Source organism: Anolis carolinensis, chromosome 5, assembly GCF_035594765.1.
Source record: "Anolis carolinensis isolate JA03-04 chromosome 5, rAnoCar3.1.pri, whole genome shotgun sequence".
NCBI lineage: Eukaryota > Metazoa > Chordata > Lepidosauria > Squamata > Dactyloidae > Anolis > Anolis carolinensis.
The window spans coordinates 163,592,167-163,606,843 of NC_085845.1; the positions used below are offsets into that span (position 1 = coordinate 163,592,167).

The 14,677-nt window shown below is 38.7% G+C and overlaps 1 protein-coding gene across 3 annotated transcripts in view; it reads left to right on the forward strand.

Annotated features, from left to right (window-relative positions):
- Nucleotides 1–7,994: 7,994 nt before the first annotated feature.
- Nucleotides 7,995–14,677, forward strand: part of cradd (CASP2 and RIPK1 domain containing adaptor with death domain) — a 107,170-nt gene continuing 100,487 nt past the window's right edge. For 2 of the 3 annotated variants that reach the window (XM_062980950.1, XM_062980949.1), the window contains exons 1-2: nt 7,995–8,286; nt 11,729–12,027. In XM_062980950.1, coding sequence (XP_062837020.1) covers nt 11,730–12,027 — 298 coding nt within the window. In that variant the 5' untranslated portion in view covers nt 7,995–8,286; nt 11,729. The remainder of the gene's footprint in view (nt 8,287–11,728; nt 12,028–14,677) is intronic. The other variant, XM_008110864.3, reaches the window with a different exon arrangement.

The window sequence follows — 14,677 nt, forward strand, 5'->3', positions numbered from 1 at the left end:
TGTCCTTGATGTATTTTGTGTACGAAGAGGTACTTTTTGTGGTTTTAGAAAGAACCTTTCGTTTTACTTCACTGCTGCCTTCGTTTTGTGTTGAAAATACTTGATAATGACAAAAATGTTTGTCACAATACATATATTCCTGTTTGAATAAGGAAACCCACTGGTTGACCTCAGGCAGGTCACAGAGGAAAGCAATGGCAAACCCCTCTGAACAAATCTTACCTAGAGAACCTGTGAGAAAAGTCACCATAGATTGAAAACAATTTAAAGAGACACAAGTATTCATTCTACAGCATTTCTGCCCTCTATAATTATTTGTCTTTTTTCTTCACAAATTAAAGTTTAAAAGCATCAAATACTTTTTATGAATTCCTAGTACATAAAGTAATAACATAAATCAATTAATCCCACAAATTACTTGAGACATCTGATGCCATAATTGGAAAGATGATTAATCCTAAAACAAGCCCTGCTAGATCAAGCTAGTGGTCCATCTATTCCAATATCATGCTTCTCACAGTGACTGATCAGAGATCATTAGAAAGTCCACACGTTGGCTATGTTCTTTATTAGCAACTGATAATGCAGTGTGGCATATTGCCCCCAAATCCAAACATTCCAAATACTTGTCATGATAATCCGCCACTGAGTTTATAGTCCATAAATCTGTACAGTCCCTTAAAACTATCTAATGAAGTAGCTGTGACCATATTTTTGCTGAACTGAATGTATTTTGATTCCCTTCTGTCTGCCCTGAGGCATTTCCCAATCATGAGTTTGAATTTTAATAGGAATGAGGGAGGAAAAACTGTCCCCTGCACACCATACAAATGCTAGCTGCACTGCACATGACATTTTACTGTGCTGTTCAAGAAATGTGGAGAAACATTTTGCTATAGTCAGAAACACACTACACCCCTTTGGAGCCGCCTCAGGATATCCCGAAGGAGACCTCCATCATTGTGCTTCCAGGAACATAGCTGAACACCTTTGTTCCTTTTCAGTCTCCACCACTCACTAAATGCCTATGTTGGGTGTGTGCGCATGCAAAAAAAGAAAAGAAGGTATGTCCTACAGGAAGTAGGAGAAGAAACTGAATGCAATGCCACTCGGGCAGAACTTTACACTCTATTCATTTCCCATGCAGGATCTCAAGCACTTTCTCAGAAATAACTTTCTAGAAAGTTTCTCTGGCTTTATAGAGGAAATTATCTGTGGGCTAGATAAAGAGCTATCAGCTTCAAAACAGCCATGCACAACTAACACAAAAGGTATGTAGTTTTTAAAAAGAGGGCTGTTTCCCACTTACCAAATTTATGCACTGTTACTAGAAGCATGTGCAAGAGGAAGGGATAAACAACACATATTGGCAGTTCAGTTTAAGCAAAACCTTGCTGATCTTCATATTTGGGGACTCAGAATCTTTTACACTTCTGCATAACTCACAAAATTAAGGAAATAAATATCTTGTGGCCCAAATAAGGCTGTAGTTACAGCAACATAGTGCCCAAAATGTAACATTGTGCAGGATAGGTAGTTCTTTCTGCCACTCTACACAAACCTACATGTTCTTTGACTCAATGCTGTATAAGTTCACCAATTTGGGGGAATGAGTACATGCTGGTGTCTACTTGATAGTAGCAATAGTTGCAGACACCACATCACCCCTCTTCCTGTCCATAGTCCCTGAGAAAGGATGGGATCATGTGAAAGGCATCTAGTGAAGCAGGAATAAAGATGAAATGGATCAAGTCTTATCCTCTTCCCTGATGCTTGTCTTGTAACGAGATGGAGCATTTACCATTTTCCCATAGGTACTGATAACTCCAATATTCATCTATGAAGATATCTGCTGGCTAAGCCTACAACTACTGAGAAATTATGTCTCTTCTTAGCCATATAATCACTGAGAGAGATGACTGTTAGGGACTGGACAAGTTAAGTGTAGAGACATTTCTCTCTTCTGTATTATCCAACCTGGAATGTTGCTCTAGAGCCAACTGAAAACAAAACCCAGTCCTAATATTAAATCTGGTTGCACATATAAAGCTAGTATGACCACTTGTTTATGTTATCAATCTAGAGCAGACAAAAAATGAAAGTGCTTAATGCTGTCTTAAGCCCTTTATTATTTGTGCAATGAAAAGCATTACCATTGCAAAACACAGTTAATTGTATAATTTAATATTTTGTATCTCTTGAAGCTTCACAGTAAAATTCAGAAAATAGCTGTGATCAGCTTTTTAAGTCTGCCATTAGTGGGATTAATTAACCTAGATTTCAAAGACGGCAACTATTGGCAAGTAGTCCGTTGGCTCTTGTTTTGACTTCAGGCACTGTACAATAACCCTAAATGTGCAATAAACCTGAATGTGCAATGTAGAACAAAGTATAAGTGATAATTGAAAAACTGATTCTCTCACGTTCAAAACCTATTTTAGATGCTAAGGATTATCCAGTGGATAAGCACTTTTGCTACCATTTAGGCAGACAACACCAAGCAATTGTTGAATTAAGTACAGCAATAAAGTTAACATAATCTAGTTCTGTAACAACCCCTACCAGAGACATATAATTTGTAAAATACTGTATTGATAGTTATTTCAGTATGTATACATTTCATTAAAATGAGTTATTACCATAATTTTATATTGTAGCTTCACATCAACATGTCTAAAAACTGTCAAATAAACAATTACCAGAGTTTTTAGACACATTAGTGAAGCTGGGGCATAACTAGTTGCACATCACTTAGTGACCTAGTTCAGATGACACAAATCAGAAAACCACTGGCGTGCATGCTCAACTTCTCTCACTTGCAACAGGAGTCACTAAATGTCCTTAGCTTGCATCCTTGGCTTTGTGTCTTTCCCATGCAAGAGCTGGAGCAATTGAGCAATATACACCAAAGCACTGCTCTTAACTAACTAACCAACATATAGGGTTCCCCATTCATCTCTGGCATATCATCAACCCTACCCACAATAAATCAACAGTTGTATCAAAATTTGACATCAAGCCAAATTCCAGTAATTTTGAAACTCCCGTATTATTGGTAGGCCATTTTGTTTCATAACCACAATGGTGTAATTAAGAACTACTTATTGGAATGTCACCAAACTCTTTGTGGGTGCTTTGTGTTTTGAAGAAGCACACCAGAGTTACTTATGCTGACATACATTGAGTCAAGAATATTATCTACTATTCTGTCCATATCCTCCTGTTTCTAGTGCATCTTTGACATTTAAAAGCTCTAAATACTTTCAGAGTGTCACTAATATTAGTCCTATTTCAGGCCAATCTAGTATAGACTCGTTCAGAATGGCAATGTTTCCATTACATATTCCTCTCCTTAGTTTTCTTCTTCCTTCTCAGAATTAGCACAAGGAAAGATCAAAGGCACAGTGTATCTGCTGGGTTTTTTTCCCTCCTCAATACGTGACTTGAGTGAAAATATGGCAATTTCAGTTGATTCAACGACCTCAAAGCATCTAGTCACCAGTTCTGCTTTCTTGTAACCACGAAAAAAATGTTTGCTAGTAGACTTGATTTTATATTTCTCTGATTATCCCTGCACAATTGCAATGGAATGCTTAGCATATTTGCTCTAAATTTCATTACAGCATGCAACATGGAATTTTCAAGAACAGGAAAAATTCAAGCCGTAAACTAGTCTTGATGTAAAAAGTGCCATGGTTTGCGAAGGCACTGTGCTATGTGTGTTAACTGGAAAATGAAGTGTATGAAGCCAATTGGCTGAGCCTGCAAAGGCCTGGGGATTGACTTGACATTGTTTCTGTTCTGCTGCTGGTGAAGAGAGTACTGCTGGTGAAGAGAGTATATATACTGTATACTCAGAGAGGCCTTGCTATTTTGAGGCCTGTTTGCTGCTGAGAAAAGAGGGAGAGGAACCAGGACTGTTTTCTTCTCTGAAGCAGATTTGTGGACTGAGAAAGGACCATTTATGACTGTGGACTTCTGTAAGTGATCAGAGGGACCATTGTAAATACTACTGTTTTTGATTTCTTGGAATCAGTAAAGTTCCTGCATTTTTGTTCTGCAAACCTGAGTGGCATGTTATTGTTCTGCGGGTGACTCTGGACTGCGGGCACACATAAGAGCTTCCATTTATCATCATCAATCCGTAACAAAAAGGATGAGATGGCTTGGCCCAAAAGAGCATTGAAGAAAATGTGAGAATACAAGATTAACATTTCTTTAGCCCATTATCAAGGTTAGTGAAGGTCCTGAGAAAGGCCCTAAAATAAACATGAATGTGGAAGCATTGCAGGTTTCAAGTAAAGCTTAGAATAATTTTGGAATGATGCTGTAACCTATGTATTTGTTCCCAGTTCTGTTGTTTGAAAAGTTATTAGATCTGAATATTCTGGATTTCAACTCCTCAAAGCCAATGGAACTTGGAATCCAAATCCACGGAGGACCAAAGGTTGACAACCACTGCTATCAATAATGCATTTAAATGATATACAATAAAATCACGTATGACATCATTTAGATGTATTATACATTATACATTATGTTGACAGTAAAATGTGGAGCTTCTAGGTAGGAAGACTGGATAATATATTCCAGTAACATAGCCATCAGCATGGTTTTGTACTATGCTTTTTCAAAGGGACTAATCAAAACATAGTCCAGTTGGAAGCAAATTTTACATAAGATATGTGATTTGCATATAATGAAAGCAAAGTTGTGCAGCTTTAATTCTAACTTTGCCACAATCCCCAGATATATATTCATCTGAGTTTATGCAGTGAGCATGTTCAGCTAGAGAGCAAGTAGTAACTGATGTGACTCGCACATGTGACACCGGACACATTTTTGACATTTAATATATTGTCTTGGAAGCCAACGCTGCCATGAGTTATGAAAGGAAACAGCATGCAGTCAAACTGGGTAAGAGTCATAACTCTGTCATTTATTAAGTAACACATTTTTAAATATGAATATAAAATTAATCCTTCTTGGCTTAAACCAGCCTTCCCAAACCAAGTACCATCTCCAGTGGGGATTCTGGGAATCATGGTGCAACATATTTAAAAAACACCAGGTTTGGAAAAGCTGGGCTATGCCTTACATCTTCTTTCCATGTGTTCAGATGACCTGCCAAAATCTTCCTTTTCAATACTACCACTAATCAGCTTTGTATTTCAGGACAGCTTCTCAGTATATTTTCTGTGTTGTTCATGCTACTAATTTTCCTTTGTATGTCATTTTTGAAGGACACAGCTCTAAACTTATGACATTAAAATTCTGCATAAATAATAAAATACAGATGAGGGAGAGTTGTAAAACATTTGCATTATGCCAAACATTTGCATTATCATTAACTGGCATGTAGTTCACCTCTAAATCTGTAGCACTTAAACTGGAAAAAAAAGCTTACCTTTATCCCCATTATTTTCAATTGCCACTCAAGGTACTTCTATTATTTCAGTGTGCATTGAGTTTTCTTTGTAATGACCGTTTTAAGTGACTCATCACTGGTTAAAGATCTTTGGATCAACCAAAAACAGACCCATGCAACAAATCAGACAACTAAAAACATCCCATTAATTTCTAAAAATTTAAGTACTTATAAAAATTACAGGATAGGTATCATTTTGATAGTCAACTGAAGATGAAAGAAGACTCAATACTTCCTGAAAGCTCAAGGAAAAATAAAACAAACAAGGAAATTATTTGAGGAGACATTTATAATCTGAGAGCTTTTTCAAATGGAATGAAGACCACAAATAAAGTTATTGTACTGAAACTATTTTCATCACAAGTACTTGCTATTCAAATCTTTTTTTAAATACCCACTTACTTTATAGTTGCTTTCAACATGAATGCTATTTTAAGTCCTGTAAATTTTTTTGCCCATACATACAGTGTTACAAGAAAGCAATCTAAAACACTAATTTGAATTTACATATATTCAATTAAATGCATTACTTAGTGTTGTCAATTACAAAGACTTCTACTTATCCCATAACCAGTTAAAAACATGAAGCTGTTTTGCCAGGTTGAGATGACGAGAGCAACAAAGAAGATATTACTTATCAGGCTAATTTTAAAACACAACACAATAGTATTTGCTTAGAAGTTTGTGTATGTTTAATGAAGAAACTTAGGAGCTTTAACATTTGCATAATATATTTCTCATATTTTAATGGGTCTAATAAAGGCATCACTACAGTGAGCTTTGGGAAATAAATCCCAGATTGATAAACTCCACACTTCCTAAGCCTTAGAGGCAGATGGGCAATCTTTTCTGTACAAATCTTCCAAAAATAAACCTGTGAAAGGTTTGCCTACAACAAAAAGAGGGTATACATTGGGTGGGGGAGGGGGGAAGCAAAAATAAATATCTCATAGTTATAAACAGTTAACAGTGGGTTGCTGTAAGTTTTTGGGGCATTTAAAAAGGGGGATCCCAAAACTGTTAAAAAGAGTATGGAATTTTTCAGAAAAAATACTCCCAAAAGAAACCCCTTAGAATTATGAACTGTTAGGAGCCCTGGGTGGTGCAATGGGTTAAACCCTTGTGCTGGCAGGCCTGCTGATGGAAAGGTTGGTGGTTTGAATCCGGGGAGTGGGGAGAGCTCACATCTGTCAGTTCCAGTTCCAGATATGAGAGAAGCCTCCCACAGGATGGTAAAACATTGGAACATTATCTGACAACATCCTTACAGATGGCTGATTCTCTCACACCAGAAGCGACTTGCAGTTTCTTAAGTCACTCTTGACACACACAAAAACGAACTGTTAGGGATATACACACAAAACAAATCTAGAATTATAACCTGTTAGAAGAACAGTCATCTCTCCACAATCTCTGGGGTCAGGGGACAGACTCCCATGAACATGAAAAACCATAAATTAAAAGAACTTTTTTTTTAACTTGAGAAGACATTTCGAGAATTGTCTCAATCTTACAGCATGACTGTATGGTCAAACTTCCACCGGAAACTAACCATAAAATTGCTCTGGAGGACATACAAAGTCAGAGAGGTATTTTTTCTAGAAATCCCTTTCAGTGTGATAGAACAAAGTTGACTATTGTAGGTAAAGTTTTCCCCTGACATTAAGTCTAGCTGTGTCCAACTCTGGGGGCTAGTACTCATCTCCATTTCTAAGCCGAAGAGCCAGCGTTATGAGCAGACACCTCTAAGGTCATGTGGCCAGCATGACTGCATGAAGCGCCGTTACCTTCCCATCGGAGCAGTACCTATTGATCTACTCACATTTGCATGTTTCCGAACTGCTAGGTAGGCAGAAGCTGGGACTAACAGCGGGAGTTCACCATGCTCCCTGGATTTGAACGGCCAATCTTTCGGTCAGCAAGTTCAGCAGCTCAGCGGTTTAACCCACTGTGCCACCGGGGACTACATAGAGGACCTACAAATTCCTAGAGAGAGTATTTTTAATCAAATCAAAAATATTTTTAGTCAAATCCAGAAAAATGAAAACTCTAAAAGACTGGGATGACTCTATATATATCAGGCATGGGCAAAGTTGGGCCTTCCAGATGTTTTGGTGCACTTCAACTCCCACCATTCCATTGAGTGACTGAGAGGGAAAAGGAAGGGGCCTGAGGTTGTTAGGAATGGTGGGAGTTGATATCCAAAACACCTGGAGGGAGGGCCCAACTTTGCCCATGCCTGCTCTATATACATATAGAGGACATATGTATGTACACACACAGTATCAAAAGTCTCCATACCTAGGAAACATTAACAAACCCATATTATATTGTGTTTCATTTTGACTTCCTGTGTGTAAAGAAAGGACCAACATGTAGATAATATTTTGTACAATTTTATAATGAATAGTTTGTAAATAAAGGTACAATTTCCCATTTCCCCGTGTATGGCGACTTTTGGAACACACTGTATTAATATTTACATACACACATACACATCTTCTCAAAGTGAGACTCCCCTCACCTCGAAACAGGAGTCAAGCAGCTGTAGAGAGCCCTTCTTTTCCACTTGGCTCACAGCTTCGCGAAGTCCTGAGTTTATGCCTACTTTATGGATGTATTTTTGTTCCGCGGAACTGGTCACGTTTCCCCCGCGGCGTCAAAACGACCCCGGAAACTTCCGGTCCAAGCAAGAAGCCATGCAGCGTCTCTCTTCTGTCAACATAGTTTGCTTTCTGTCCGAGCTTTAGCTTCTGCCCTGAAGAAAGATGGCGACGGTCCACTTCCTGTTCGGCGATTCTTCCTTCAGGAAACATGGTACCTCTTAGTAACCATCCATGATCCCTGCGCATAGCCTTGTAAGTACTTTCACGTAAAATATTTAACTCATGATTGGCAGTTTATTTCGGCAAGGTTGCTTTCTTTCTTTCCCCCCCTTTTAAAGCTTTCTTTGCAGGTTTTATCTGCATTTCTTTCCCATTTTTAACGCCTTTACAAGCTGAGTTGCTGTGAGTTTTCCGGTCTGCATGGCCATGTTCCAGAAGCATTCTCTCCTGACGTTTCGCCTGCATCTATAGCAGGAATCCTCAGAGGTTGTGAGGTCTATTGAAAACTAGGCAAGAGGGGTTTAAACATCTGTGGAAAGTCCAGGGTGGGAGAAAGATCTCTTGTCTGTTTGAGGCAAGTGCTAATGTAGCAATTGGCCACCTTGATTAGCATTTAATGGCCTTGCAGCTTCAAGGACGGGCTGCTTACTGCTTGGGTGAATCCTTTGTTGGGAGGTTTTAGCTGGCCCTGATTGTTTTATGTCTGGAATTCCCTTGTTTTCTGAGTATTGTTCTTTATTTACACGCTTCCTGGCGTTCCCTCTGCATTATTATTTTTTAAACAATGTTGAAGATATCTACTTATATGATTGAAACACCTATGAAAGGTTTTCATTTGGCATAGGTTTAATATACTGAACTTTAATTTTTGCCGTTTTATTGCCATGCTCTTGCTACTGTACATTTATTGTCTTTGCAAAGATATAACACATTGGATGCCAAAACCTCAAGTGTTTAAATAACAGAATAAAAATGCTTTACTGTGTGGACGTTTCAAGAAGAAAAACACAGCAAATAGGCCATGGCCATATAAGTGAGTCATTGAGTAGGAAGTAAACATATTTTACGGAAATTAAGAAGGGGTTCTTCACAATAAATGCCTGGGAAACCTGTTTGTGTTGTCTTGAACTGTATAGAAGGGCTTTTTCTATATTTTCCCCAATTTTGTTAGATATCTTCTTTCCTTCCCCTTTCCTTGCTTATAGTATTTAATGTTGTTTATAGAGCCCTCAGTGGTGCAGCGGATTAAACCGCTGAGCTGCTGAACTTGCTGGCCGAAAGGAGCGAGGTGAGCTCTCGCTGTTAGCCCCAGCTTCTGCCAACCTAGCTGTTTGAAAACATGCAAATGTGAGTAGATCAATAGGTACTGCTTCGGCGGGAAGGTAATGGCATTCCATGCAGTCATGCTGGCCACAATCAATATATTGGTAAAGGTAAAGGTTTTCCTCTGACATTAAGTCTAGTTGTGTCCGACTGTGGGTTGGTGCTCATCTCCATTTCTAAGCCGAAGAGCTGCCGTTGTCTGTAGATCCCTCCAAGGTCATGTGGCCGACATGACTGCACGGAGTGCCGGTACCGTCCTGTCAGAGCGGTATCTGTTGATCTACTCACATTTGCATGTTTTCAAACTGCTAGCAGAAGCTGGGGCTAACAGCAGGAGCTCACCCTGCTCCTGGATTCAAATCATTGACCTTTTGGTCAGAAAGTTCAGCAGTTCAGCGGTTTAACCTGCTGCGCCACTGGGAGCATCCATATCCTATGAGTTCTAATGCACTGAGGGTCCTTCCACACAGCCATATAACCCAGAATATCAAGGCAAATAATCCACCATATCTCCTTTTAACTGGATTATATGAGTCCACTTTGCCATATAATCCATTTCAATGTGGACTTTATACAGCTGCGTGAAAGAGGCCTGAAGGAGTCACCAGCCAAAACTTGTTAGGAATGAAACATCAAGCACCACTTTCACTGAAGACCTGAATATGTGGAGAGAATCTATTGGGAGAAATGATCATTTATGAATCCAGATACCAATTCATTTAGGGCTTTAAAAAGTGATAACCAGAACTTTAAATTGGTTTCAGAAACAGACTAGGAGCCCTGTGTCTTCCACCAACAATGGATGTGGACTAAACTTGGTACATACAGCCCTCATGACCAAAACAAAAAATACTGGAGGAGTTTGGGGAAAATTGACCCAGGACCCACCCACAATCAAAGAGCACTCTGAACCCCATCGACAATGGATACAGACCAAACTTTGCACACATACCAATCATGACCAACTAAGTGCTGGTGGAGTTGGGGGGGGGGGAGGGTTGACCTGGGATGTTGGGAGTTGTAGTTCACTCACAATCAAAGCTGATGATGACTCTGGACCAGACTTGGCACACATATCTATCATGACCAACTTTAAATATTGGTGTGGTTTGGGGGAAAATGACAGAGGATAATGGGAGTTGCAGTCTACGTATATCCGGAGAACATTGCGAGCCCAACCGATTATGGATGTGGACGACATATACACATCATGACCAACTAACTACTGGTGCTGTTTGAGGGAAATGACAAAGGATGATGAGAGTTGTAGTTTACCCACATCCTTATGCATTTTCTAATGGGACCATTCATAAAATCCAAAAACAAACTATGACTGCTTCTAAAATTAGCATTACAAAATCCCTATGCCAGGCATTGCCAGGCACCTAAGCTAGCAAAATATAATCAAAGACAGGCAGACATGTAAGGCATATAGTAAGCCCTCTGCATTCACTGGGATTAGAGACACATGGCCTCTGTGGAAGTTGGAAAAAATGCAGTCTATAGGTGCTTCACTGTGGTCTGCCTCATCATAACCAGTAGATATTTTTCCATTTTCTAAAATGGCAACATTTCCTGTTCAATATTTATCTCTGGAAATTTTTCCATACTGTATAATATGTATATCCATAGTTGTGTAAGGTATCATACCGCAACCATGGGCTAGACATAAGGCATAACATTCTTGTTGATTTTCGCAAGGAAACAAACATTAAGAACTATTTATAACAAAAAATACAATGTAATAATAACAATCCAATGGGTAGAGGGGTTTTTTGTTGAAAAAACTTATCTGCAACATATGAGATGTTGCCACGTCTTAGACAATGTAATTATGTATGCCAGAGACTGCTGCAATGTGCTTCTCACAAGAGCCATGACAAGTGCTGAACAGACAACAGGTTAATTCTGTGCATGATGGCAATCAAGAGAGAAATGAGTCAAGAGGAAGACACGTCAATCAATCCTTGTTGGGACTGCCTTCTATATCGAAATGGATGACCTCACTGTGAAAGAGCATGGATATCTAGAATAGATCTCTACAGTCGTCTACGGACCCACTACCAAGACTCTACACTTGGAAGGCAATCATACTTGGTTATGACTTGGCCAAAGTGACTCACATTCTGTAGAAGTTGCTTGTATTACATTTTTAAAAAACCTTTACAAAATTTTCCATTTTTTCCTTGGAGTTTTCTCTCTCTTACAGCAATAAAGATCTGAAAGTATTAGAAAGGGATTAGAAAGATAGGTCGTTTCCTAGAAAGGAAAACTACTATTTTTGCAACTTAGTTTTTAAAATGTTTTTATTAGAGCTTTTAATGCTTTGAACTTTCAGGACTAAGGTGACTTCCTGCTCTTTCTTCCTCAGAATGGATGCCAGAGATAAGCAGGTCCTGCGCTCGTTGCGCTTGGATCTGTGTGCAGAACTGCTGGTGGAAGGCCTTGTCATGCAGTACCTTTACCAAGAAGGTATCCTAACTGAAAGTGATGTGCAAGAAATAAGAGCCCAAGTCACCAATCAGAGGAAAACCATGATGCTTCTTGACATCCTACCTGCCAGAGGCCCCAAGGCATTTGAAACCTTTTTAGAATCCTTACAAGAATTCCCATGGGTGAAAGACAAGCTTGAGGCAAAGCGTAATGAAGTGATGCTGGTGGCACCCACTGGTAAGGTTTAAACTATTTATGACTTTGGAATTTCTGTCATACTGTTGATTGAAAAGCTGCATTTCTAAACCCCGGCCAAATCTAGGTTTCTGTTGCATGATTCATCACAATTCCTGGGTTGTTGTTCTCAAATGAGTTATTTGGCATGTGTTTCCTTACCCAGTATTCAATGGATACAGTGTACCTTATGGGGGACATTGAACCCAGCATCTAGTAGCTTTCATGTCAGTGAGTCAGTCTCCACTTAAAATGCACCATCCATAATGCTGAACTTTATTCCCAAAGTATGTGCACCTTAGATAGTTCCTTCAATGTTTGGGTGAAAACCCAAAATGGATTGAGCCCTCTGATATGAAATTCTCCAGCATTTCATCATTCCCAGCAATTGCAATCTGGACAAATATGCCCCACTATGACAATTAGTGTTAGAAAAGTAAAGAAGCTGTCTGTAGAAGCTTTTCTTACTGATGCCGTTTGCCATACATGGTGTGGGGTTTTATTTCTCAAGTTCGCACCAAAGGAAAGAAGAGTTAAATTTCTCCCTCAGCACATAGTGAATTTGCAGAAAACTGGGACACCCCAACCAAATAATTAACACATGATGAAAGCAAGACTGACTTTAGTCTTTACTCCTTGCTGAAAGAGGAGCTGTACCACTTATGCAACTGACTACTTCTCTTTTAAAAAAAATCCAATCAAACCTACATGTAGAAACCTAGTGGCCAAAATGAAGATCCCTGTTTCATCAGCATGGCATTGATTTCCTAAGGCCTGACAAATACGTATTCTCAGAGCAGCACCTAGGTTGTTGAACTCCTTGCTCTAGAGGAGCTTTTTGGGTCACCAGTGTGTTACAATTATCTACCTTTGTGAAGGCCTTTCTTGTTGTGAATTATTGTCAAATCACCTTCAACTGATAGTGACCCTATGAATGAGAGACCTCCAAAGCACTATATATCAACAGTTCCTTCTCAGGTCTTGCAAATTCAAGGGTGAGAGGCATTTGGAGAGAGAGTATTTTGCACAATTTGAGAAACCTCAGTTTTTTCAGGTCATAATAGAGCGGCAGGTGGAGCAAAACAGTTAATAACTTTGAGGCCCAGTGCTGTGTTAGGTTAAAATGTTAGTAGATCTTAAAATATATAAAAATTAAATCTCTATTTCAAGAATTCATAAAAAATATTTAAAGAGCCACAAAACCCTGCTTACCTGAGGTTGGGATGAGCTTACACTTGTCAGAATTCAGTGAAACCATGTTCTGAAAACAACATTCCTCTTAATGTACCTTTTGATTGTTTGTTTGGCTTGGATGACCTCCCCAGCCTTTTAGGTAATTGTTCCACCCTTTCTCGGTTGCAGTATGCAATCTGTTCACTCCAGTTAGTAAGAAGAAAAATTGGATGACCTTCAGTCATGGCACGGTTGGCAGTCTCTCCGATTTTATGAAAACAGTTGTAATTCTAAGTTAGGTCAATTCCAAGCAATCTATTGATTATGCCAGATAGCCTCACCAGAGTTGTATTCTGTTCAAATTATACTATTTAGGATAAAACACTCAGGATTTTCAGACTGCTAATTTGCCTACTTTTGCTGTCTGGAGGGTTGTAGAAACTGTAGACTCGAAGAGTCATTTTTTCTAAAGTATTTTAAAGGCTATTGATAATACTACTTTTATTCGCATAATTCCCTTTTAAAGGAATATTGAACATCAGTTTGCCAGCATATTCTTGCCTTCAGTTGTGTGGATATAACACAATATTCCATCAGAGGTTGACCATTGAGTAATGCTAGAGGACCTAAAATTCATAGCATAGCAATATATTCTATAAGGTTAAATACAGAGGTTTTTTTATATGTAGTTTTTCTATTTTTGTGAGAGTCTTGTGCCCCTAACCTAAGCAAATGTGAAGGGCGGACAGTAATCTGTTCTCAGTTTTTGTTCTAACTCTTCAGATGCCACAATGTACATAACACTTACATTTTCTGTTTATATTATACTTGCTGTACCACAGATCAGATGGTTATGCGATAGGCTGAATGCGTGTACAGGCAGTCCCCAAGTTATGAACATGTTGGAAGTAGAAAAGTCAACACTCGTGCTGAAAAGGATCAGACGAATTGCCAGATATCTAAAGAAGACCATAGACTTACAATTAAGACTACCAGCAAATGGTTATCCAAAGTTGATTTGCTACACTGATGCAGACTGGGCAAATGATGAAAATGACTCCAAATCTGTTAGTGGTTTCCTGTTTTTATATTATAATTGATCTATTTCATGGGGAGATGGTGGCGGGGTATAAATAAAGTTTTATTATTATTATTATTATTATTATGGGCAAGTCTAAGCAAGAAATAGTGGATCAATCTACTGCAGAAGAAAATTGGTATGGATTGACCAGCTACTGAATGATTTCAGAATTGATGAACAAAATTAATTAAAATTAATTTTTAAAATTAATTAAAGATAAACAGAGCTATATGAAATTCAGTGAAAGCAAAAAGATGATGTTATGAACAAAGCACATCAATATCAAGTACTATAACGTATGCAAACTCGTGGAAGAGGGGATTATCAAAATGACCTATTATTGTAACCTGGTCAGATTCTGAATGCTCTGAAAGTGAGAAAGGGGATGCTGAGATAGAT